This window comes from Helianthus annuus, chromosome 15 (genome assembly GCF_002127325.2).
Source record: "Helianthus annuus cultivar XRQ/B chromosome 15, HanXRQr2.0-SUNRISE, whole genome shotgun sequence".
Classification (NCBI taxonomy): Eukaryota; Viridiplantae; Streptophyta; class Magnoliopsida; order Asterales; family Asteraceae; genus Helianthus; species Helianthus annuus.
In genome coordinates this window covers 167,452,682-167,476,647 of record NC_035447.2, presented here as the reverse complement: position 1 = coordinate 167,476,647, position 23,966 = coordinate 167,452,682, and the positions used below count along the sequence as shown (strand labels likewise).

General features: G+C 34.7%; 3 protein-coding genes across 3 annotated transcripts in view; 2 read left to right on the top strand and 1 right to left on the bottom strand.

Annotated features, from left to right (window-relative positions):
* LOC110914191 (putative F-box protein At5g50220) overlaps positions 1–3,986 on the top strand; it is a 56,007-nt gene extending 52,021 nt beyond the window's left edge. The window contains exons 3-5 of the mRNA XM_022159003.2: positions 3,332–3,426; positions 3,508–3,603; positions 3,881–3,986. Coding sequence (XP_022014695.2) covers positions 3,332–3,426; positions 3,508–3,603; positions 3,881–3,986 — 297 coding nt within the window. The remainder of the gene's footprint in view (positions 1–3,331; positions 3,427–3,507; positions 3,604–3,880) is intronic.
* A 5,669-nt stretch (positions 3,987–9,655) lies between these two features.
* On the top strand, positions 9,656–11,912 carry LOC110912454 (probable zinc transporter 12). Its single transcript, XM_022157163.2, has 3 exons — positions 9,656–10,331; positions 11,378–11,527; positions 11,607–11,912. The coding sequence occupies exons 1-3, from the start codon at positions 9,819–9,821 to the stop codon at positions 11,910–11,912; spliced, it is 969 nt and encodes a 322-aa protein (XP_022012855.1). The 5' UTR covers positions 9,656–9,818.
* A 333-nt stretch (positions 11,913–12,245) lies between these two features.
* Positions 12,246–21,171, bottom strand: LOC110912452 (MLO-like protein 10). Its single transcript, XM_022157162.2, has 15 exons — positions 20,626–21,171; positions 19,797–19,854; positions 19,470–19,684; positions 18,727–18,843; positions 17,799–17,862; positions 16,853–16,941; positions 16,660–16,734; positions 16,478–16,566; positions 15,589–15,638; positions 15,273–15,313; positions 14,815–14,988; positions 14,706–14,741; positions 14,257–14,324; positions 14,118–14,178; positions 12,246–12,801 (listed from the first exon to the last, which is right to left on the bottom strand). The coding sequence occupies exons 1-15, from the start codon at positions 20,752–20,754 to the stop codon at positions 12,373–12,375; spliced, it is 1,695 nt and encodes a 564-aa protein (XP_022012854.1). The 5' UTR covers positions 20,755–21,171; the 3' UTR covers positions 12,246–12,372.
* Between the last annotated feature and the right edge of the window lie 2,795 nt (positions 21,172–23,966).

Here is a 23,966-nt window from a genome sequence, read left to right as displayed (position 1 = left end):
ACATATATATATATATACATATATATATATATATATACATATATATATATACATATATATATACATATATATATATAGGGTAAAGTTCATGCGGGAACCACCTTTATTGCAAGAACCAATGTGAACACAACCTAAAATAGCTAAAAAAACATAAAAAAAAACTAAAAAAACCTAACCCCCCCCCCCATGCTAAAATGCTAAAACTAAACCCCCAAAAAACCTAAAAAAATCTAAAAAAAAAATCTAAAAAAGTAAAAAAAAATCTAATTTTTTAATATTTTTTATGTTAAAATCGCTACTTTTAGTAGCCAATTTTTTTTTTAATTTCAATTTTTTTTAATTTTAATTTTTTTTTCTTTGGCTACTTATAGTAGCGATTTTTTTACAAAAAAATACTAAAAAAAAAAAGAAAAATTTTTGTGTGTTTTTTAGCTATTTTTAAGCATTTTTTGTTGTGTTCACATTGGTTCTCGCGGTTCTCGCAATAAAGGGTGGTTACTAACGGATCTTTGTCCTATATATATGTATATATAAGTGATATATATATATATATATATATATATATATATATATATATATATAGGGAGGGGCTCATGCGAGAACCACCCTTATTGTGAGAACCTTGAGAACCAATGTGAACACAACCTAAAATAGCTAAAAAAACCTAAAAAAACCTAACCCCCACCCCCCTCCCCAAAAAAAAAAAAAACCTACCCCCCCTCAAGCTAAATGCTAAAAAAACCTAAAAAAAAACCTAACCCCACCCCCCCTCCCAAAAAAACCTAAACCCCCCTCCCCCACCCCCCAAAAACCTAACCCCCCCCCCCCAAGCTAAAATGCTAAAAACTAAACCCCCAAAAAACCTAAAAAAATCAAAAAAAAAATCTAAATTTTTTTTTTGAATTTTTTAATATTTTTTATGTTAAAATCGCTACTTTTAGAAGCAAAAAAAAAAAAATTTTTTGAAAAATTTTTTTTTTTAATTTTAAAAAAAAAAATTTTGGCTTCGAAAAGGAGCGATTTTTTTATAAAAAATATTAAAAAATTCAAAAAAAAAATTTTGTGTGATCTTTAGCTATTTTTAGGCATTTTTTGTGTGTTCACATTGGTTCTCGCGGTTCTCACAATAAGAGGTGGTTCTCGCATGATTTTCTCCCTATATATATATATATATATATATATATATATATATATATATATATATATATATATATATATAACAAGCATGACAAAAATATATATATTTTTCGAACAAGCCTTAAAAATATATTATTTTTAAGAAATATAATTCCGAAAAGTATAAAAACCATAAGGAGTGATTTTTGACATCTAATACTCAATACATGAGTATTTATACTTAAATACATGTATACTTGCCTAAGTATACACTTGGTAAGATTTCAAGGATACTTATACTTAGAAATAAAATATTATTTAACAAATCACTTATAATTATTTTGGAAAATAATACAAGTATAAGTATATGAGGACAAGTTAAAAATATATTATTTTTAACACTTATCGCATTTAAATTCAATATATATATATATATATTTATTATTTATTTCAGAATAAAATACATATAAATACAAAACACAATTTAAATTAATGATAACGCGACGAACGGGTGTTACCTGACTATAATGGGCACGGCCCACACATGTCTCGGACATGCACATCTTACTCGTGCGAGGCACGAAGCCACAATAAGAACTAAATCCCTTAACACAACTCACAAGTATACGAAACTCTATATATATTTGTAAAATATATATTAACAATTCAAGAACATATACATCTAAAACAAAACAAATACATAAAACAAGATGGACAACTTGTACATAGTAAATCATAAGTTTAGATATTAACATATGTAGAACACTTATAGGTTACGTCCCAAACCAAGAAGAGACCAGTGAAGTTTAAGACGCACGAAGACGCAAAACAGCAAGTTCATGTCCCCACTTTTAAACATTTTCTTGTTTTCAAAACTTTGGGTAAAATACATGTACAATGGTATGTTAAAAACTAAGGAATGATACAATAGATCATGTGCAAGTAGGGTATATGTAAGAACCATTAATCTAAATTTAGACCAAGGAGCAAAAGGTAAGATCTAGCAGGTATTGGCAGCCTCACTCTTGGTCCACATTGACCCACACGGAAGAGTGCTTTTGGGTCACAGTCGAAGGGTAACTGATGTATAAATCGCCTAGGTTTGGATGCTTCCCATGTCGTCACACATGTTAATGTCCTAGCTAAACATTAGCGATCTCGATTTCCTTATTTACATTTACAATTTACAACTTATCTCATTTTTACAATTACATACCATATTTCATACGAATACAACTCATACGTTTTATACAAATTAACTGCATGAATTCACACCAACTTTGTTGACGATTTTTCAGACTTACATGTATTTCAGGAAGATAGTGGAAGCTTTGCGGGTTTATGTTTCAAGAAGTCATGTGTCTACACTCCATGCCACTTTTGTAGGATTTATTATCATATCCCGTCCCTTTGCGGTGACATGAGGAGTAAATCCTTGAACATTTAGAATTTTGAAATTTGAGGTAAACTTTTAAACTTGTTATCTTTTGAAAGTGATGTAAACACTTTACTTAACTTATGTTTAAAACATGAATCTATGAATGGCATTTAGAGTTGTTTTATTCATGTAGTATGTTTACTTATTCGTATGCAATGAGAATCAATCACGATCACACCTCGCGCTTCCGCCTCTAAGCGGGTGTGACATTTACTTTTACACGTATATAAAAAGGAGTTCAGGACCTTGAACATGTATCTAACTAATGGAAGCAAGGTGACTATCTTTTGTTATATGTTTATGTTGATTTTCTTTCTTATAGTATAGAGGTTGCATCAGGTTAAAAAACATGATTTATATATTAATACGTTTTTGAAAAGGTTGAACCGTTTTAATGTCTACTTCTTAAACGTTTTGTTCAGAGGCAAGGCGAGAGGATAAAACGAGACAAAGCTCAAGCGAAATCTTAAAAAACAATAGGAGTTGATGCTAGACCAGAATCAGAACCTGAATCATTAGTTGCAGTTGGGTGGTTTCATGGCTCATGACTTGATTCTGGGCCTTCATCATCACCATACCAATCTAAGGCTACCCGAGCCACTATGACCCCAAAAACTTACACGTAGCTCTTCCAGGTCTACTGTTGGTGCTGCCATAGTTGAAGTTGAGTGTAGCTTTGAAAGAGATTATATATGTTTCCCGTAAATCTAAACTGAAGAACTTTTTTATATGTGGTGGATAAGAGATTTTATTGTCATAACTGTTACTAATTTCTAGGTACTTGACAACAAAGAAGAACTGAAAACAAAACTGAAGGAGATACATCGTGAGAAATCTGATGCTTTTATTCTGACGAGCCAGACGGAGATAAGGTGATTAGAGATGCATAGAAAGTCTATATTTTTTGCTTACGATGAGTGCATTACTTATCTTTAATATTTTCTTGATGTCAGACGAAACTGGGAGTGCCCGGGTGGAAAGAGAGGTACTATGAAGAGAAGTTCTCTGCAAAATCTTCTAAAGAGCTTGAGGAAATACGGAGAGATGTTGTAAGATTTATAGTTTTTTTTACACTCTAATTTTCTTAAAAGTAAAAAAATGAAAGCAATAGAAACTAAAACAGAAGGAATATAAGAGAAAGAAAAACATGTAAACTTGTAACCTTTGTTTTAATATTACAATATATGGCTGGTAGACTCTATAGCCTCCTTTTTTGTTGATGGAGATTAGTTATATGTTGTAAAAACATAATCATGTTGTGTTATTTAAAAATTTGGTATAACTAATATAAATTGTTTGTCTAATCATTTATCGTTATATTTTTAGGCATTATGAACAAATAATTGTATATGATAACAAAAGAAGACAAGCAAGTTTTTTGGAACAGGGCTGTAGCAAACAGAGCCCACCTTTTGGTAGTAGAAACATGTAAGGAACTATTTTTTTTGCAAATGGTGGGAAGACATCAAACAAAGACGACATAGATGCTTTAGTTGCACCAATTGTTGGGATAATCAGCTACTTTTTGTTGTTATTCAGTAGGATTGTGGTTGTTCTTTAGGGGATGTCCAGGACTTCAGCTTTATGTTTCATACGACTTAATGTTTGGATTATTACACTACCACTACTCTTTTGTATATCACACGAAGTCTACACAGCCACCTATAAAACGGTTGCAAGTAACTCAACATATTATGATTTATGACACATCAAGTTTTTTACGCCGAGGGTAGCGTTGCCTCCAAAAGAGGGATATGCTACTTTTTGCATTAATAACTTACTTAATTATCTTTCAATAATCCGGTCTTGCGGGATTGTATCCCTGCTGACTCAGACCAATATGGTTGAGGGTAGCGTTGCCTCCAAAAGAGGGACATGTCACAATAACTAAAATAATCTCTTAAAAAACATAAAGCGAGGAAATCATCAAAGGATACATAAATGATGAGTCGGATCCAAGTGATTCTATCTTGTCTATCTGTTTTATCTATTTTGTCTCTATATTTTTATTTATTTAAAAACAAAAAATAATTCTCTACATTTGGTTAGATTAGACGTCGACGATATATCAGTATTAAAAGCTCTTGTGTCCTTGGATGACCTTGGTATCTTACTATCACTATACTTTGCCAAGGATGGGTGCACTTGCCCTAATGTGTTGTAGAGAGTGATAGTTTTATATAGTGTTTTATAAATTTAAAGCTTGATTAAAGAGTAAAAAAAGGTACTAAAAATACGTTAAAAATCTGTACACGCTCCGACACGTCAAGTTTTTGGCGCTGTTGCCACTTAGGGGAATGTCTGCAGCTGAGGCCATGCAGTCGGGGCATCATACGAGGCGACATGTTGTTGTTCCCCGAGTTGAGCGACCACGACCACAGCACCCGTTGAGGTTACCACGACTCGGTCCATTGACTTTGGAGACGGTTTATGATACTATGGTTGACATGTTTGCGATGCAGTCGAACATGATGAGATACATGATGGAGCTGCAGCAGATTGCTATACCGGATTGGTTTCCGCCACATCAGTCTGGTCAGTCAGTTGGGGGTGATGAGCAGATGGAGGATGTAGATGCAGGTAAAGAGACTGGAGAAGTGGAGTAGGTTGTTCTAGCAACGTCAGCCACCAGAAATTTTGGGTTAATGTGTATTTTTTCCCTTTATTTTGTTATCTTAATGATGATGGTCTGTACTTAAATCTGATACTTGATATTTATGGGAAAAATGTAAGGGTGATCCGGTTGGGATATTTGATATATATGATATAGTTATGTTGATGATGTTGCTAGAATGTGGTTAAACGGTTCGGGATATTAGCTTGGAGTGCGACTAAAGGACCCGTGACATTTTGGAAGGCTTGGAATTAGGCGAGTGCAGATAAAAAGGAAAATCAGGGGAGTCTGTTCCATTTTATTTCTCTTTTATTTCTTTTGTTTGTATTTTTGTTTCGGGTTGAGTCGATGTTTTTTGTCGTAGATAGTTTCTCGCTCCATTGAGGACAATGAAGGAAATAAGTGTGGGGAAGGAGACTAGCGTTTATGTAGTTGTGTCGTAGTCGTGTCGTAGTCATAAAAAATTGAAAAATTGAAAAAAAACCGAAAAAAATTGAAAAAAAAGAAAATGTTTCGAGGAGTTTTTGCAATAAATGGAAAATGATATGTATAATTGGATCGTTGGCATTTTATTACTATATATATGAGATAATAAACGGTCGGTCACACGTCTAATTTAGGATATGTGGGTAGGCCCAGCCAGTTGAAGAGTTCTTTAGGATTGATATAAAATACCTTAAATTAGGAATCTTGTGGGTTCTCACCTTAGGAGTCATGGCAAAGCTGAAACTGTGAAGAGTATAAGAGGTACATCATAAGTAAAAAACTTATAAGTTTTTTGGATTAAATTGGCACATCTGTTTCTTTTTGTGAAAATAAATCCGAAACAGTGTGGCGCCCGAAAAAAATATTCCATCCATCCATTTGAGCTAGTGTGTATTGACGAAGTCTATGGTATTGCCACGGGGATGGTGACTCATGTGGCACATACCCTCTAGGCGGAGTTAGAAAAAGAAAAATAAATATGTGAGACTTATGGCATTAACCACTGGGATGGTGACTCGGGTGGGGTATGTCCGCTAAGTTGATCGTATACAAAAACATGAAAAGCTCGCAATATCATCCATTATCCACCATAAGTTTAATCGGAATAGCATAAGAGTTTTATATATAAGACGATAGATTATTTATCTTTTAATCTTATAAGCTTGAAACGGGATTAGGTGGCGTTGTAGTCTTTTGAGTGTGAGATCAATAGATGACTATAATTAATTGAACTTAAATGAATCGTGAATAAGGGCTCGGAAGCTGGCGGTTGGGTTTAGGTGGATCATATACTTGCAATCTTGGTTAACGTGGGATTTGATGTGTTAATAATTAAACGAATATATTGAATGCCGATGTTTCTGTTTGTGATTCCATTGCATATAATTTTTTCGGGACGAAAAAAGAAAAGTGTGGGGATGTGATGTCGGGTCTAAATATGTAGTAATTTATAATAATTCGTGTCAGTTTTAGCGTGTTAAACATAGTAAATCATATGTGTTTATATATATATATATATATATATATATATATATTGTACATTGATGTTTCGTTGCTTAAACAGGTTCTAACAAGAGTTAACGAGGAAACAAAGCTGAAAGGAAAGGTCCAACAAGTCGATGCATGGCTGAAAACTAAATAGTCAAACCTGGATATCATAACACACGGAAGAGTCTTGAGAACGTGTCGCGACTCGCCTGAGTTTGCAAATTAATGTCGGTCAAACTAAAAGCGTGTTGGTCAAGCAGGTGACCCCCGCGACACGCGGGGGTGTTTTAGGATATGTCTGCGACGCGCAGACGATGTTGACGTCGAGAAATATTATTTAAAGTCCAAAAATAGGTTAATTGATCACCAATTCTCATTATTCAAGTCCCATCCATCACATACGAGTTCCAGGATGAATTATTCATCATTCTTTCATCTTTCAAGCTTTCTATTGATGTTTAATCGTTCCCGAATCAACCTTGAAGCAGTAATGACTACGATGCGTGGCTAAGATACTTGTAGCTCCCGCCCGGATGAACGATTGTATGGTTTTTCATTGAACTTTGTTTGTGGATTCGGTAAACCGGTAAATCTTGACTACTCGTGTTGGATTTGTGCAACGTTTCTTTATATTTGAATTATTTGTCGTTTTATCAAGCGTATTGGCAACTTCCTTGCATTGTTAGCGAGTTGGCAATTTGGTGGGTAATTGGTATAACTAAACGGATTATTAGATTTCATGGTGAATGTTAAAAACTATCTCTGATAATTAATCAAATCCATTAATCCCAAGGCCATGTCTATGTGGTGTTTTGAATTTATAAACGGGTTTTTGTGTTAAACGAACAATCAGGATTCCGGGTGGGGGTTGCTTTTTCTCATATTGATCACAACTTTTGTAATTAGTTTTCTTGTTTTTAAAATCAATTAATCAAACTCCCAAGTTCGGTAATTTTAGTTTTCATTAAAATCTTCTACACTGACCACAAATTCCTTGTGGATACGATACCATACTTACGCTATCTACGTAGTTTAATTAGGTTTTTGATTGACCCTTACGACAGTTATCATGATTAAAATGAAGTTAATTACATAAATGGTCTTTCTAATTATAAAATGGTATGTTTGTTATTTTACTTGATTAAAAAAAACAAAACAAAACAAAAGTTAGTGTTAATACTAAAACTCGTAACAAATCAGAACTATAAACCCAAGCATGCAACTAAAAAAGTTAGTACTGAAACCTGTTATTTAGCACAAACCACATAGACCATCTATGTACTTAACGTTTTTTTGCCAATGTGGGGCTAACCCACTTGATAGAGACTTAGCCTCTTAAAGGTGAGGTCCTAGGTTCAAATATGGGTATAAGAGATTTATGTACGATTATTGGTGGAATATAGTAGGAGAAAACGTTGCCTTAAAAAACTTTACTCTTTTGGACTTAATCTAATACTAATAAAAGAAATCATATTATTGGCACATGTCATTCTCTCCTTAAAATTATATCTTAATGCCATGTGACATTCTCTCCTTTAATATTATTATTAATATTCTTCTTCTTATTATTATATCACATTAATAAACAAATTATTAATTTATACACAACAACAAATAAATACATATTATTATTATATCATATTAATATATCCAATTTATTAATCTATATATAAGTATAGATAAATACGTAATACATAAAAATATTTATCTTATACTATTGTATATTTTATTTATTTATTTTTATTTTCATATGTGACATTAAATTTTATTTTTTAATCATTGCTGATCAAACCAAATTAGATTATATACTTGTAGACCTAGATTCTCTAATCTAACCAAATAATTTGTTTGCGAATAACTACACACATGTATCTCTTAATTTAGCAATATTATTATTTTATTAACAATATATTAGATTAATATCTAATTATTGTTAATATATAACACATGTGGTGTCCGACACAAAAAAACTTTATTGCAAATATAACTATTTATTTAACGAATTTTATACCGTCATGCCAATAAAACCTATAAAAATGAATATGGTATATAGTTTAAAATTTAAATTATATTTTATATAATTTAAATTATATTTTAATTTATTTTTGTAATATAATATCAACAAAGATTAAGTTAAATAGAAGATATTTACATAGCTTTTTAAGTCCACATTTAAGCGATTATATAAACTAATGGGGTGGGTATTATTTGGATTAAAAAACAATAAATTAAATAAGTAAAAAGATAAAAATGTCCCTCATTAAACTCACCTTTTTGATGAAGTTAATGGGTTGGATGAAAATGACAAAAAAAAGAAACTTAGGAACAAATGAGAAAAATTGTTATTGCTATTGTTATTATTATCTATTCGTAATTATTATATTATTATAATAATGAATTATTATTATCTAAGTTACTAGGTTATAGTCTATGCGTTACACGGGTTTACGTAACATATTGTCTTTATTCAACACGTGTAATGCGCGGGTCTATAAACTAGTGTCTAATAAGTTTATAACCGTAGTGAATAACTATTTTAAGTATTATTATGTTATTTTTAGTCATTTAAATGGTCATTATATATTAATGTCGACATAATAATCATTTAGGAAACTAGGTAATTAATAAGGTTAAAATTTTCATTTGAATTTCGAAAACATATATAAATATAAATTTTATATTTGAAATCAAAAGAGTAGTAATTAGTATTTATTGATTGAAACGAATCATCTCTTGGTCTGGTGGTCAAGGAAGAGGTGAAAAGTTTTGCTTCACTTGAAGGTTCTGTGTTAAATACTAAGCAAAGGAGATTTTAACATTAACTAGGTGATACTAAGTACCAACCCATTGTATTCAGGACACTTGTTGCTCGTTTTGAGCGTATCGGTATCGTCGGTTGTTTATAAAAGTTGCGTTATCTTCAAAAAAAAAAAAAACTAAGTACTAACCCGGTTAGCGATATCCTAACCATACATCTTTAAAAAGAAAGTATTTATTGAGAATATTGACTGAAAGTTAAAACACAAATTTCGGAACTCAATAAATTCATAATGTCGACATATCTAACCAATTCTAGTTTCACTCGTCTTCCTCAACCCCTACATATATCTCTCCGTCACACTTGTTATAACACACCCTTAATAATCACACATATCTCTTCATCTTCTCCAATAAACCATGAATGTTAAATTCTTGTTTCTTCTTTTCCTCTTACCAATCTGCATTCATGGAGAATGTACATGCGAAGAAAATTCAGGCGACCTAAACAACTCCAACAAGACCCAAGCTCTCATATTTAAATTGATCGCCATCGCTTCAATTCTTGCGGCGGGTGCCCTTGGTGTTTGTATACCTTTGTTTGGGAAGATGTTTAAATCGAGTGACTTCTTCTTGTTGGTAAAATTCTTTGCGGCTGGTGTTATTTTAGCAACGGGTTTTGTTCATGTGTTTCCGGACGCTAATGAGAGCTTGGAAAACCCTTGTCTTGGCGATACGGCTTGGGGTGATTTTCCATTGGCAAATTTTGTGGCTATGTTAGCCGCAGTGCTCGTGATGATGGGGGAAACCGCGATTACCAATTATTATAATAACAACACGGTGGAGGATCACATGCATGTTCATACACATACCGAACATGGTCATGCACATGGCTCGTCGGAAGTTCTTGTCAATCACAAAGTTATGTCGGTGGTACGTACACACGCATGCTTTTTTTTATTACTGTTGTCGTCTGTGAGACTTGAACCTTAGACCTCCCTCTTCCAAAGTGTTCATGCTTTATTTTGTTAATATTTTCAGAAGTGTTTGAGTCGGGGAAAATATATAACATAACATTTTTTTTCCCAATATAAATAGAGTTTTGGTCAATAGTGGTTATTATAAAATATGTTAAATACATATGAAGATTTTAGTTACTATAATTGGGCTTGTTTTTTGGTTAGAAAGAATGAATTTCTCAACAAAAACTAATCTTGAAATACCCATAAAATCATGAATATGATAATAAGCATAATATTAGAATAGTTTTAATATTAGTCAAAGGGTGGCATCTATGGAAATGAAGATCTATTTAGTAAAAGTTTATGAATTTAAATAGGCAACAAATAAAAAGTGTTTTTTTCTTTGAGTTCTAAAACTAATTAATTTCTTATAATATACTAATAGTTAAATGAATATTTGTACATTAACTACTTCTTTGGGCATTTTTTCTATATCACTAGTTGTGATATTAACCAAAAAAAAAAATTATAACAAGAACTCAAACACTTTATAAGATTATACGTTGTTCGTTAACGAGCTGAGCCATTAATGTGCCAGCTCAGCCGTTAACGGAGGGAACACCGTTGTTAATAGGCCTCGTCAATGTGGTTTTGGTTAATGGGTTAACGGAGGATTAGGAAGATGGTTTGGTTGTGGGGCCCATAGATGTTTCAACCAATCACATGCCATCTTTTTTTTAGTTATTGGTATTGGGTGTTTACTTTAGTTAATCAATAACACATTGTTAACGAGTATTTAGTTAATGGTTAAGTTCTTATGTAACAGTGACGTGGCTATGATGTGGCAATGGGTTTAGTTAATCAACAAGACATAGCCTAATTCTACTAATAAACTACACTTGTACACCATGAGGATTAAACCCTCACTGGTTAAAATCGCAAGATCTTATCCAACACCATGTTTCCATTAGGCGAATAGTTATATGGTTATACTAAAAATCAAGAATTGTGATGAAGGTATTGGAAGCTGGGATTGTAATACATTCAGTAATAATTGGAATATCATTAGGAGTTTCGGTCAATCCCAAAACAATCAAACCACTTATTGTTGCTTTGAGTTTTCACCAAATGTTTGAAGGCATGGGCCTTGGAAGTTGCATCACTGAGGTACCTATTACAACTCTTTTTTAGTTAATTTGTTATCAATTTCCATGAAAATATTCAATTCTAAAGTAGTATATTGCAGGCCAAATTCAAGGTAAGGAAAGTGGCAGTGTTGTTCATATTATTTTCCCTTACAACTCCCATAGGGATTGCGATCGGGATTGGGATCTCAAACACATATGACGAGAATAGCCACCTCGCTCTTATCCTCCAAGGGATACTTAATGCTGCATCGGCGGGGATACTTATTTATATGGCACTTGTGGATCTCCTTGCTATGGATTTCATGAAATCAAAAGTTCAAAAGAGCTCTAAGCTTCAAGTTATAGCATTTGTTTCTATTCTTTTAGGGTTAGGTTGCATGTCCCTTTTGGCCAAATGGGCTTGAGTTATTTTAAAACATTGTATTTTTAAGTACTTTTATATGAGGTAGAATGTAGGAGTGTGTAAATCTTAATCCGAAGCCTAACTCGACTTAACCAAAATTCCGAATTAGAAATTTTCGATGTTTGGGATATCCATCGTAGAAGTGTGAAAAAAATTGGTATCAGAAACCGGACCCGATAACGATGTTTGGGATATCCATTCCGAATCAGAAATTTCCGATGTTTGGGATATCTGTTAATGGAATCTCTCTGACTTCATCTTCGAGTATCAAAGCAGTCCATGTCGATGGGCCTGCTTTGATACTCTTCCCGATAACGACGATCACATTAGACGGTTCATCCCAAATACTCTTCCCTATTTACTCCTTCAAAACATTGTATTAGATTACATAAAAATGGTATTAAGGCATAAAAGCACACTAAAAATTAAAAGAATAAATCCGCACCACGACAATTTTTCAACTATTCCAATGGCTTCGCGGGCTTAACGAATGAAAAGTCATCCTCATTTCTTGTTTCATCTTGTTGAGCCGACTCGACCAACTCAATCTCGTTATCACTTTGATAATCAACCCGCACGTCAAGCAAGTGAGCAGAAGAATCTTTGGGAGTGAGTGGTTCCGCTTCAAGATCTGATGCATCCGTGTCGTCGTATGTGAAAGAGCGTGTGGAGTGACCGGTCGTCTTGAAACGGTGGAGCATAGCTCCACCTGTCGGGTAGATGGTCGATGCCATAGAGTGAACCGGGCTGGCGGTAAGACTGGTCCCTGTCGATGGGCCTGGGGACCTTCCACCTTTGCCACGGTGCTTCTTCTTCACCGCCATTCGCCATTTCTTCAGCGCCTTTGCGGTCTGTTCGTCAAATATGGATTTCTTCATGGTCGACCCCATCTGCACATAAACCATCACGTCAATATATCTCGTGCCTAGCTAGCTTGTTTAAATCATATACATATGTTAAACAAATCATATGCATATGCGTTCGTAACCAACAATTCAATCTAAGCAACAGAATATTAGTGACAGACAGAAAAATGTCGCTATTTCTGGGTCGTCGTGATACTCTTTCAAAAAACTAGTATAAATCTCATTTATCGCCTTAAAAATAGAGGGTAGGGGTGTAAACGAGCCAGGCCACTCGTAGCTACTCATGATCGCCTCGCTAAAAGCTTGGACTGAGCCGAACTTAAATGAGCTCGAGACTCTATTGGAGCTTTTTTAATAAACAAGCTTGAGGCCAAGCTTCGCTTATCAAGCTCGATCAGGCTTGCGAACCCAAACGAGCCTGCTATTTATATAACTTTTATTTAATATACCAAACATATGGGGATGGATCATGAGAAAACTAGTTTAAATGAGAAAACCAAAAAAAACCAACTAAAAAAAGCCTAAAAAACGTACCAAAAAAAAAAATTTTACAATTTTTTATAAAAAAAATCGCTATTTTTTATGTATGAAAAAAAAATTTCAAAAAAAAATAATAATAAAATTCAAAAAAATAATTTTTTTTGTTGTATTGCACATGTGCACTAATACGGATATAATGCACATGTGTAGTACGCATATAATGCACATGTGCAGTACACGTTTTTTTTTTTTAATTTTTTTTATATATAAAAAATAGCGATTTTTTTATAAAAATTTGTAAAAAAAAAAATTGGCATGTTTTTTAGCTTTTTTTTAGGCTTTTTTAGTTAGTTTTCTAGTTTTCTCATTTAGATGTAGTTTTCTCATGATCCTCTCCCTTAAACATATATATTTACATAGAAATTATTATTTTATATAAAATTATAATAAAAATAACTAAGTAATATATACTATGCTATAAATAAAACTAATAATTATATAACTAATAAATAATAAAAAAGCCAAGCCCAGGACGAGCTCAAGCTTGACAAAATACACACGAGCCGAGCTTTAGAAATAGATCTCGAGCTCGGGCATAGACAAACTTAAGCTTCGCTCAGCTCGTTTACACCCCACTTTGAGGGTAAAAAAAATTCATAACGAGTTTTTAGTTTACCCGACACTTTTTTTATAAAAACAATGGTTCAAAACTTCAAATTGGAAATTCTTTGTGTCACTATAACTCTTTAACGACTACAACAGATTTCTATTGGTAACTGTTTTGACTGTTTTTTGGTTAAGTTTCATCGTTTGGCTGCTGCTGTAAATAAAGTATAATTCAAATTGACTCGTTGTCGAACCTGTGATAGAAGCGCATATAGAGGAAGAGTTATGTAGGCACACATGATTAAAACAAAAACCCTGCATTAAACACAAACCGAAATCAGCAAACAGTCCAGAGTTGACTATCAAAAGTTGACCAGCAGAGAAAATTCTTACCCTAGAACAAGTTTGACTATCACAAGTCTCATATTATCATGGAAGCAAGAATTGATGCTATACTCATACTGTTCAAGCACAAGAATTCAACGTCACGTTACCACATAAAAAATTCCAATAATTAATAAGAAATAGAGTAAACTTCCGTTTTGCTCCCTGTGGTTTGGTTACTTTAACGGTTTTGCCCCAAACCTTTAAAAATAGCCATTTTACTCCCTGATGTTTTGGTTTTGTTGACAGTTTGCTCCCTGCGGGCAGCAAAATGGAAAAACAAACAATTTAGATGGAGTTAGAGGCGGGGAGCAAACTGGCAAAAAAACCGAAACATCAGGGAGTAAAATGGCTATTTTTAAAGGTTTGTAGCAAAACCGTTAAAGTGACCAAACCACAGGGAGCAAAACGGAAGTTTACTCTAAGAAATAATAATAAAAAAAAGATCAGTTTCGTACCCAAATCCAAAAGAAGTAAGTTAACTGGAATGCATTCTGCGAGCACAAGTAAAACGGTTAGTGACATGATGAGGATAAACAGATATTTGATCAAATTTTCACTAAGTACCTGAAACAAAGCGAAGTGTATGAGATGGAGCATCAGGCGGGGTCTCGAGAACCAAAAGTGTTTATCGGAGGCTTGTACGAGAGGAATCCCTTGAACGACTGCGTGTCTTTCCGTGATTTCAAGAGCCATTCTTGTCAAGATGGCTTGAAGCTTCGTTCCAACAGCTAAGATAATCTGCGCAGTAAAAAAGATTAGGTTTTCGGTTGTCATATGTAACCTGTTTAATAAAAGGGTCATGTTCGGGTTGACATGTTTAACCAGTTTAATTAAGCATGTTGAGCCATCAATCCGTTTAATTTAAAACGGTCGACCCGCTGTCTAGTTTAGCACATTTACAATCCGCTAAAACGTCAACCCGTTTGACTTGTTTAGATAATTCAGTTAAATGGGTCGTGTTCGGATTACACGTTTTTACATCTTTCGATAATTTTTTAAACGAGTGGAAGTGTGACACTTACGACTAACGGAGCTAGCGATGCCCAAAATAACGTCTGCCAACCTGCAAGAAATATGGATCTTAGAGGGTGAAAAGTTGCCAGATTTAGCGGATTTTAAAGCAAGGCGTATTGAAAGAGATTGACTTTTGACTTTTTTTCTGAGTCAAACAGATTACACTTCTAATTTGATATCGAAAATTGTTACAAACATCTTGTGAAATGTCTTAAAATTACCAATAACTTACAAACATATAAAAACGAAATAGTTGGTTAAGGATCCATATGAATTGTGTGTAGAAATAGTAACAGTTTGACTCAGAAAGTGTTGTTGACTTACCGTTAACGTTTAGAAGCAAGAAGACGACAAACGATGCCCAGAGCACAGGACTGAAATATTCAGAACGAACACATGTTAATGGAAATATAAGCATGATAACTTGATGAAAATGATGATTAACGTGATGGTAGGGCTGTAAACGAACCGAACGAACACGAACAAGGCCATGTTCGTGTTCGTTCGTTAAGGAAATTAACATGTTCGCGAACTGTTCACAAACGCATACCGAACATAAGTTTATGTTCGTGTTTGTTCGTTAAGGAAATTCAATTGTTCACGAACAGTTCGTGAACACTGGTCTCGAACACAAACGAACGCAAGTGAACACTGGTCTCGAACACAAACGAACGCAAGTGAACACAAAAGAATGCAAACGAACATTTAACTTGAAAATAAAAAAAATAAAAATATTGTTATCCTTAAAAGATTGGATATAAGTAGTTAAATACAACCATTAAATGATAAATCAAAACACAAGAAGTCTAATACACCACCAAACGATGAATCAACTTTAACTAACTTAGACATAATTATCCCCAAAAATGTCTTAGCATGTCCAAATTTTAGCTAACTTAAAAAAAAATAGGGTTTCAAGTTTTCAATATGTTTAGATAAAAAGTTTATTATATATTATTTTTTAATATAATCAAACGAACACGGACGAACGTAACCAAACATATTACCGAACGTTCACGAACGCAGTCGAACGAATGAGACCTATGTTCGTGTTCGTTCGTTAAGCTAACCAAACAAATTTTTTTGTTTGTGTTCGTTCGTTAAGCAAATCGAACAAACATAAACGAACTTCCCGCCGAACGGTTCACGAACTGTTCGCTGAACGTTCGGTTCGTTTACAGCCCTACGTGACGGGTGACAAAATCTTTTGTACCTGACTCCCACGACAACTTGGAAATCATCCTCTAATGACCGTTTGATATACTTTCGGAAGTTGAATTTAGTTCCTGGAGCTAAATGAAGCTGCAAGAATACATAGAACGATATCTCACATACGAAAACAACAAAAAATAGATAAATAATTACGGGAAAAGATAAATAAAACAAAAGTCTTACACTTATGAATCCGTTTCGCAAGGTCATATAATCGGCCTTACTAACGGACCTAAAGAATTGACGGAAGAAGCATCCCTACATGAAAAAAGCTTGCATGAGGTGCAATATATACATCACGTTGTATAGTGTAAATATACACGAAACATATACAATTTTTATTCCATTTCTTGTCATTGATCACTCAACAACTTACAATGTAAAAGAAGAACGGGATTCGAGTCCAAAAACTGGTATGTGCTCTCACAAAAGACGTCTCGTGGGTAAGCCTGAATCGTGAAGGATCTGTAATTCCATGAATTATTTAGAGTTCATGGGTAAATTCAGCAACAATGGTATTTCCTTTATTGTTAACTAGGTTAGAACCCCGTGTATTACACGGGTTGAATAAATGTAATTTTATATATTAAACTAGTATTAAGCCCCTGCGTTGCAGCGGTTATAATAAAACTGTGTTAAGTAGTAGCAATACTATACCATTGTCAGCGACCACAAACACCGGAAAAAGCTCGTAAAAACAAAATAAATAAAAACGGGGAAAAAATAAAGCCGAGCGAAAAACAGACGTAAAATCTTTGAATCACGCACGCTCGTTGCTGAGAAATTAAACCGAAACGTTAAACATACAAAAAAATAACTAAGTCCATCCAAGACCCGCGTGTTGGACGAACTTGTCAAACGCAGAAAAATAGATGTGACGCGACGGGCCAATTAAACGGGAAAAAGTATACGAAAAAATGTTGAACACCACGCGCACGTTGCGGTGCGTTAACTTACAAAATTTAGAACGAAACGAAAAACTTGGGAAAGATGAAAAGTATGGTGAACCAAAATTGAAAATAAAAAAGAGTTGGGATTAAATTGTAAAAGATGAAAAACTTTGGGTTAAAAAAAAAAACAAAGGGTCTAAATTGTAAAATTGAAGTTATTTATTAATTTTAGATAAAGATAAAGATAAAATTAAGTGATATCTATATATTGGTTATTAATTAATATATTAATATTAAAATAAATTTATTAAATAAATATAAATAAATTTTTTGAGGTTGAAGGAGAGAATGCCATGTGGCATTATTTGGAGTCTTTTATTATAAGTTAGATTAGATATAAATATTATTAAAAGTCGATAAAAATAAAATTACCATTGGTAAACTCGTAGTCATGGGATGATGTCTCCTCCTCCCACTGCTTCCAGCCACGCGCGGTCTGCAAAATTAAACAGTTGAGTAAAAAGAACAAATTTAACTAAATGAAGAACGTGTTGAAAGCCAATTAAAGTCTGTTTTAATTCATACAACCTAGTATTATTGTATCAATATAATTCATTAATTGTTTATAACATTCGACCAAAAATGTGTTTGCGGGTCAACCCTACCCGTTTTGAAACTTGAACTAATACCAGTGTTGCAAAAATCGCGATTACTCGGCGATTAATCGCCGACTAGTCGCTAGTCGGCCTCCTACTGGGTAATTTTTCACTAATCAGTAAAAAAATCGCTAGTCGGTCAAAGCCGGTCAAAGCCGCCCTAGTTGGCCCAAGTCGCCCTAGTCGGCCCATTTGAAATCCTTACAAAACAGGCCCAAGATTACAACTTTAGCCCATTTTCCTTATCCCTTACCCTAATATGACGAAAAATTTGAGTCGGAGAAAGAGGATGAAGTAGACGAGGAGATAGAATACGAGTCTGATGGTGTCGAAATCATTGAACACTACGGGGATGACGATTACATTTGAGCTATTTGTTAATGTTTGAATTTTAAGTACTGAGACTTGTTATGTTATGACTTATATGTAAGTTTAGTTTGTATTTTGAACTACTTTTACCTTTTTAAGTATTATATTGATATGGATGTGTGAGTATATATATACATATTTATAAAAATAATAAAATTTACATATAAAATTTCCGATCCGATTAATCCCGAGTAATCTCGAGTAATCCCGAGTAGTCGCTAGTCCCTACCTCACCGGCCAACTAGCGACTAGCGAGTTCTAACAAACAACTAAAACTCTACACTCAATGCATAAAGGTTAAAACAAGTGACAAAATGGTAGTAAATGTAATGTACCCTTAATCTCCCGAGAGCCATTGTAATAGCAGTGTATGCAACGTGTATAACCGCTAAAAAGAATATGAGTATGTGCAACTGGTGCAGCCCATCCACAGTTATAATCGGTACCTTCCCCTGTCAAAATAAGACCCATAATATCAATACAACAGTCACCTATCGATACACATTATTGCACAAGGTATCTAGCTTTAAAAAAACGTGACGCGAGAGTTTCATGTACGCAGGGCGTTGCTCTACGTACAACCAAAATCTCCATGTGTCGCATTTGTTTTACACGTTAGCCTTTTTATCATCATCATCATCATCATCATCATCATCATCATACTCAGTATATCCCACCAATAGCAAAGCTAAGGTAGGGTCTGAGGAGGGTGAGATGTAGACAGCCTTACCTCGACCTCGTAGGAATAGAGAGGCTGCTTCCAATGAGACCCCCGGCTCGATAGTAGTTTTGTATCAAGCCTTGGACATAAGGCACATAACACTCAGCAATTGAGACAAACGCCGATTAGTGCATGTACCCCCTTGTCTTTCGGCTATCAACGCCACCACATGATGCATGATTAACCATCCCCCTCTTTTAACGTTATTTTCACGAAATTAGTAAAATAACGTTAAAATTAGTGCACTTTCACTTTAGCCCCCCAAGCGCCCACACATATATACATTATATGAGCATATTTCACTTTATCCAGTAAACTATTTATAATATCTTCTTGCAGGTTGATCAATTATGTTACCTTCTTGCAGGTTGACGCATAGGCACCGGCCAAAGACCTACGGTTTTCCGCATACCATAGAAGCAACCGGTGGGTCCCTTCTTCTTTTTTCTCGTCTGTATCCCTCTTAGCACATGGCAACATTGTATCGGCAACATCAACCGGGATGCATATTTTTGCGATGTAGTACTGACTAAAAGTCAATATCAGTGAGATAAACCCTAGAATCATCAACTCTACACATTCCAAAAAAAAAAAAAAAAAAAGAAAACCGTTAAAATAACCAAAAAAAATAATAATTCTTGACAAATTTGGGGATAAAAGTTGAAGTTAAATTGTGCTATTTACCAGCTTTGACCTTCTCCAGAGCCTCATACAAAGCTTTCTTGTGCTTATCTGTGAAGAACTGATAAAAAATTTCATTACTTTAGTAACCTCAAAATAAGCTAAAGATCATTCTAGTACAAAATTCAAGATTTCATCAAGAATCACAACAAAATTAAAAAAAGACTGAAACTTTATTAAATTTATTTTTAGGGTCAATAATAAAATAGAAGAATCACAACAAAAACAGAATGAAACTTTTTATTAAACTATAAGCAGTCAACACTAAATTAAAAAAATCAAGCTCATGTCAAACCTAAATAAGACAAATTTCAATAATAAAAAAAAAAACATGTTGAAAAAACTAAAATTCTAAGCATCCTATTTTTAGGGTCAGCAATAAAAATTAAAAAAAAAAATAGAAAACTGGCACGGGGAAAACTGTGTAAGAAAAAGATCATTCTAGTGCAGAATTCGCCGTTCAAAAAAAAAAAAAAAAAAATCTAGTGCAGAATTCAAGATTACTTCATGACACACACAAAAGCAATAAAGACTGAAACTTTATTAAACTTTAAGCATCCTGCTTTTAGGGTCAACACTAAAATGAAAAATCAAGCTCATGTATAACCTATATATTGCAAATTTCAACCAAAAAAAAATCTTAAAAAAAAAAAAAAAGCTAAAACTCTTAACATCCTAATTTTAGGGTCAACACTAAAATGAAAAATCAAGCTTATGTATAACCTAAATAGAGCAAATTTATAAAAAAAAAAAAAAAAAAAAAAAAAAAAAAAAAAAAATCTTAACATCCTAATTTTAGGGTGAACAATAAAAATAAAAATAAAATTGGTACCTTTCCAACTCTGTGCAGAATCTTCTCCAAAGCTATGGAAACAATGATGATGACTGCACAAACACCTGCAACTGCCCATGTGGGTGTTTGATCCAGTTGTCTTGTAGCTTCACTTGTATCTCCAGCCATATTATTTTTTAAAAAAAGATTTCAAAACATGTGTGGTTTGAAGAAGAAGATGATGGTTATATATGAATCTTGGTGTTTGGATAGCGGGGTGTTTTCATTGACTGATTTGGTCTGGTTAGACAGAGTAAAAAGAAGAAGAAGAGTAGGGGAAGGTGACCTGTTTGGTGAGTGGGTCAATGTTAATGTTATCTGCAAATTGTTAATTTGATATTCAGAAGAGTAGACTATTCAGATTTTGGACCATATGAATATAAGAATGATTACTTTATCAAAACGGCCGTGGTGGCGTGCAAACGCGTAATTACACGGAACCGGAAAAAAATATATTCTGTAAAAAAAAAAAAAATCTGTCTTTCTTTTTTCTTTTTTTTTCTTTTTTTTTTTCCTGCGTGAGCTCAAACACAACTATTTAGAGCATCTCCAACGTGAATAGGCGGATGAATTGATCTTGATCGAACGCGTTCGGATTTCCGGATGGATGCGGATGAATGTTGGTGGGACCTGGATCTCACACTAAGGGCTATATAAATTTATATTTTATTTATTTTATTATATTTTAGGATAGGATGTTTGAAAAAGAATGTAGCTTTGAAGATAATTTGGGTGTTTTTTGAATAATGAGTGAAAATATGATGTGGTGTCTGTGATGGCGTGTGTCTGTAATGGTGTGCTTGTGGGAGTCTGAAATCTTTAGCATTGTGGATGATTTCATTAGGCCATGCTGTATGGGACGTGGGTTGGAGGAAAACGTTTAAGGCATCACTTCGGGTGGGCTTGGGTTGAGGCGTGGCCCTTGGGGTTTGGGTTTCAAGCTGGGCGTGGGACGGGGGAACCGAGCTGACATGGCGGGCTGTGTATGGCCAAAAGAAAAGAGCCGTTGGGCTAGCCGTTGGCCAACGGCTATATTAAAAAAAATTAATTTTTTCTTCCATTCTTTCACTATAAAACTCATATTTTTCTTCCATTTTTTACCACATTCAACCACATCTTCTATACATCTTCAATTCTCCTTCTACAAAACGAAAAAATGCATCCTTATAACCGTGCTTATGACCCGAACAACCCGTATGCACTCCAAGAAAGTAATCCTAGCCCACCACCCAATCGTCTAATTCCTCGTCCATTTTTCATACACTCTTCTATGCCCGACATGGCGAGTTATGCATCGTCTATCGGGAATCGTGTGTTTACTAACTTCCCACACACCGACGATTCGATATCTACCCCGTTTTCACAATCGCCCATCGGCCTTTCACCAACCTCCATCGACCTTTCACAAAACGAATCCGTTCCCGAAACTCAACCATCCAATGATGGTCCTCCCGCATCGAAACCCATCAAAAAGAGAAGTCATAAGAAAAAAACCGAGGCGGATAAAGTAGTTGAAACCGCCAAACGAAAACAACAAAAATGGGTCGTTGCTGTAGAAGTTGCATTGGCGAGGGCTTGGTGTCAACAATCTCAACATTCAACATTATATTCTTAACCTTTGTTTTTATTAATGGTTATTTTTTATATAACTTTGTAATATATTAATTTTTTTATTAAAATAGGAAATTCGCAACATCGAACCGCCCTGTTGGGATCGGTTAGTAGAGTATTCCATGAAGAAATGGGAATGGAGGTTTATCGTGAAAACGATAGCTTATCCTCAAAGTGGAGCGAGATAAGCACTCAACTTACAAAATTTAGTGGTTTTTTAAATAAAGCAAAGCAAAACCCTAAAAGTGGTGAAACCGAAGCCGACATTTTCACAAATGCAGTGGTCACATTCAAATCAAATGTGGGGACCGACTTCCGTTTCATGCATTGTTGGGAGATTTGTAAGTTCCATCCAAAGTGGGCGACTATCCCCATTGGTAGCGAAACTAACTCGTCTTCCAAAAGGTCAAGGGCCTCGTCCCAAGCCCAATCTGATGCACGAGATCAAGAGTTTGAGGACCTTTTGGATGATTCGCCAAGCCCAAACCGGCCTGAGTATGGAAGAAATGCCTCAAGAAGGCGTGCTCAAAAAACTAACTCGCCTTCAGCTGGGAGTTCTAGCTCGCGTAGGGGAATATATAGCGAGCAGTTGGATGACATTTCATGCAAGTTGGATACATTCAACGTATTCCAACAACAAAGGGCCGAAATACGAAGGAGCAAAGAAGCTAAAGATGCCGCTAGAGATGCCCAGAAACAAAAACGGGATGATTTGAAATTCTATCCCAGCCCATTGATCACCTACAGGGTGACGAGTTACAACTAGTCTTGGCGTTGAGAGGAGATAAAAAACAAATATAAAAGTTAGGAATTTTTTTTTGTAATTTTCTTTATTTAAAAATATTAAAAAATTAAATTTGTTGTTTTAAATAATATTGAAATAGCCCAGCGGGTCAACCCAGCGAAGCCCACCAAACCCACGTCCCAAACCCCTGCCCTACCATACCGTGTTGAATGTGGGTTTAGCCCATGTCTGCCACCCAAGCCACGTGTCAACTAATGCACCAACCCAAGCCCAACCCTCGCCCCACCATACCCCCACGGTCTTAGGAGGGTGGCAAAACTAGTAATCTTCACTTTCGAGCTCCTAATAAGTCTAGTGCTACTCCTAGCACTTGCACGCGGAAGCAAAACTAGACTAAGGGACTTGTAGAGGTAAGGTACTTGACCCGGCTTTAAACGGTTATACATTAATCGCCTTTTATATTAATATTTATTATTATTCCGTACTAACCCGCGACGCCCAGCGCGTTGCAGTTTACACTACACTAGGCTGTGGGCTTGTAGAGACAACCCCTAACTGGGCTTGGCCCATTGAGGTTAGGGTTGCTCATGTCTCCTATATAAGGATGTCTCCATATTATTAGGGAATGAGATATGGGGTAAACACACTTTTTGTAGCTGAAAATAGAGGATTCTTCCTCTACCGGCCGTCTCTACATCCCCACGTTTCCCTCTTCTTCTTTGCAGATCTGAATCCAAAGAGAAGGAACAAGGTGTGATTCTCCATCCTCTCAGAGAAAGCGGTCCGAGCCATCTCCGGTGGCTATTCCGTGTTTCTTCAGTTGGCTCAACCCATGGTTGACAAAAGAATGATACGTTTTTCAATTATCCCAACAATGAAAATGGATGGGTTTGTTATTCCTATAGACTTATAATTGTAACTAGGATTTAGCCATGCCGCGCTTTGTTGCGGCAAAACCGTATATTCACGTACTCAACGTAGTAAA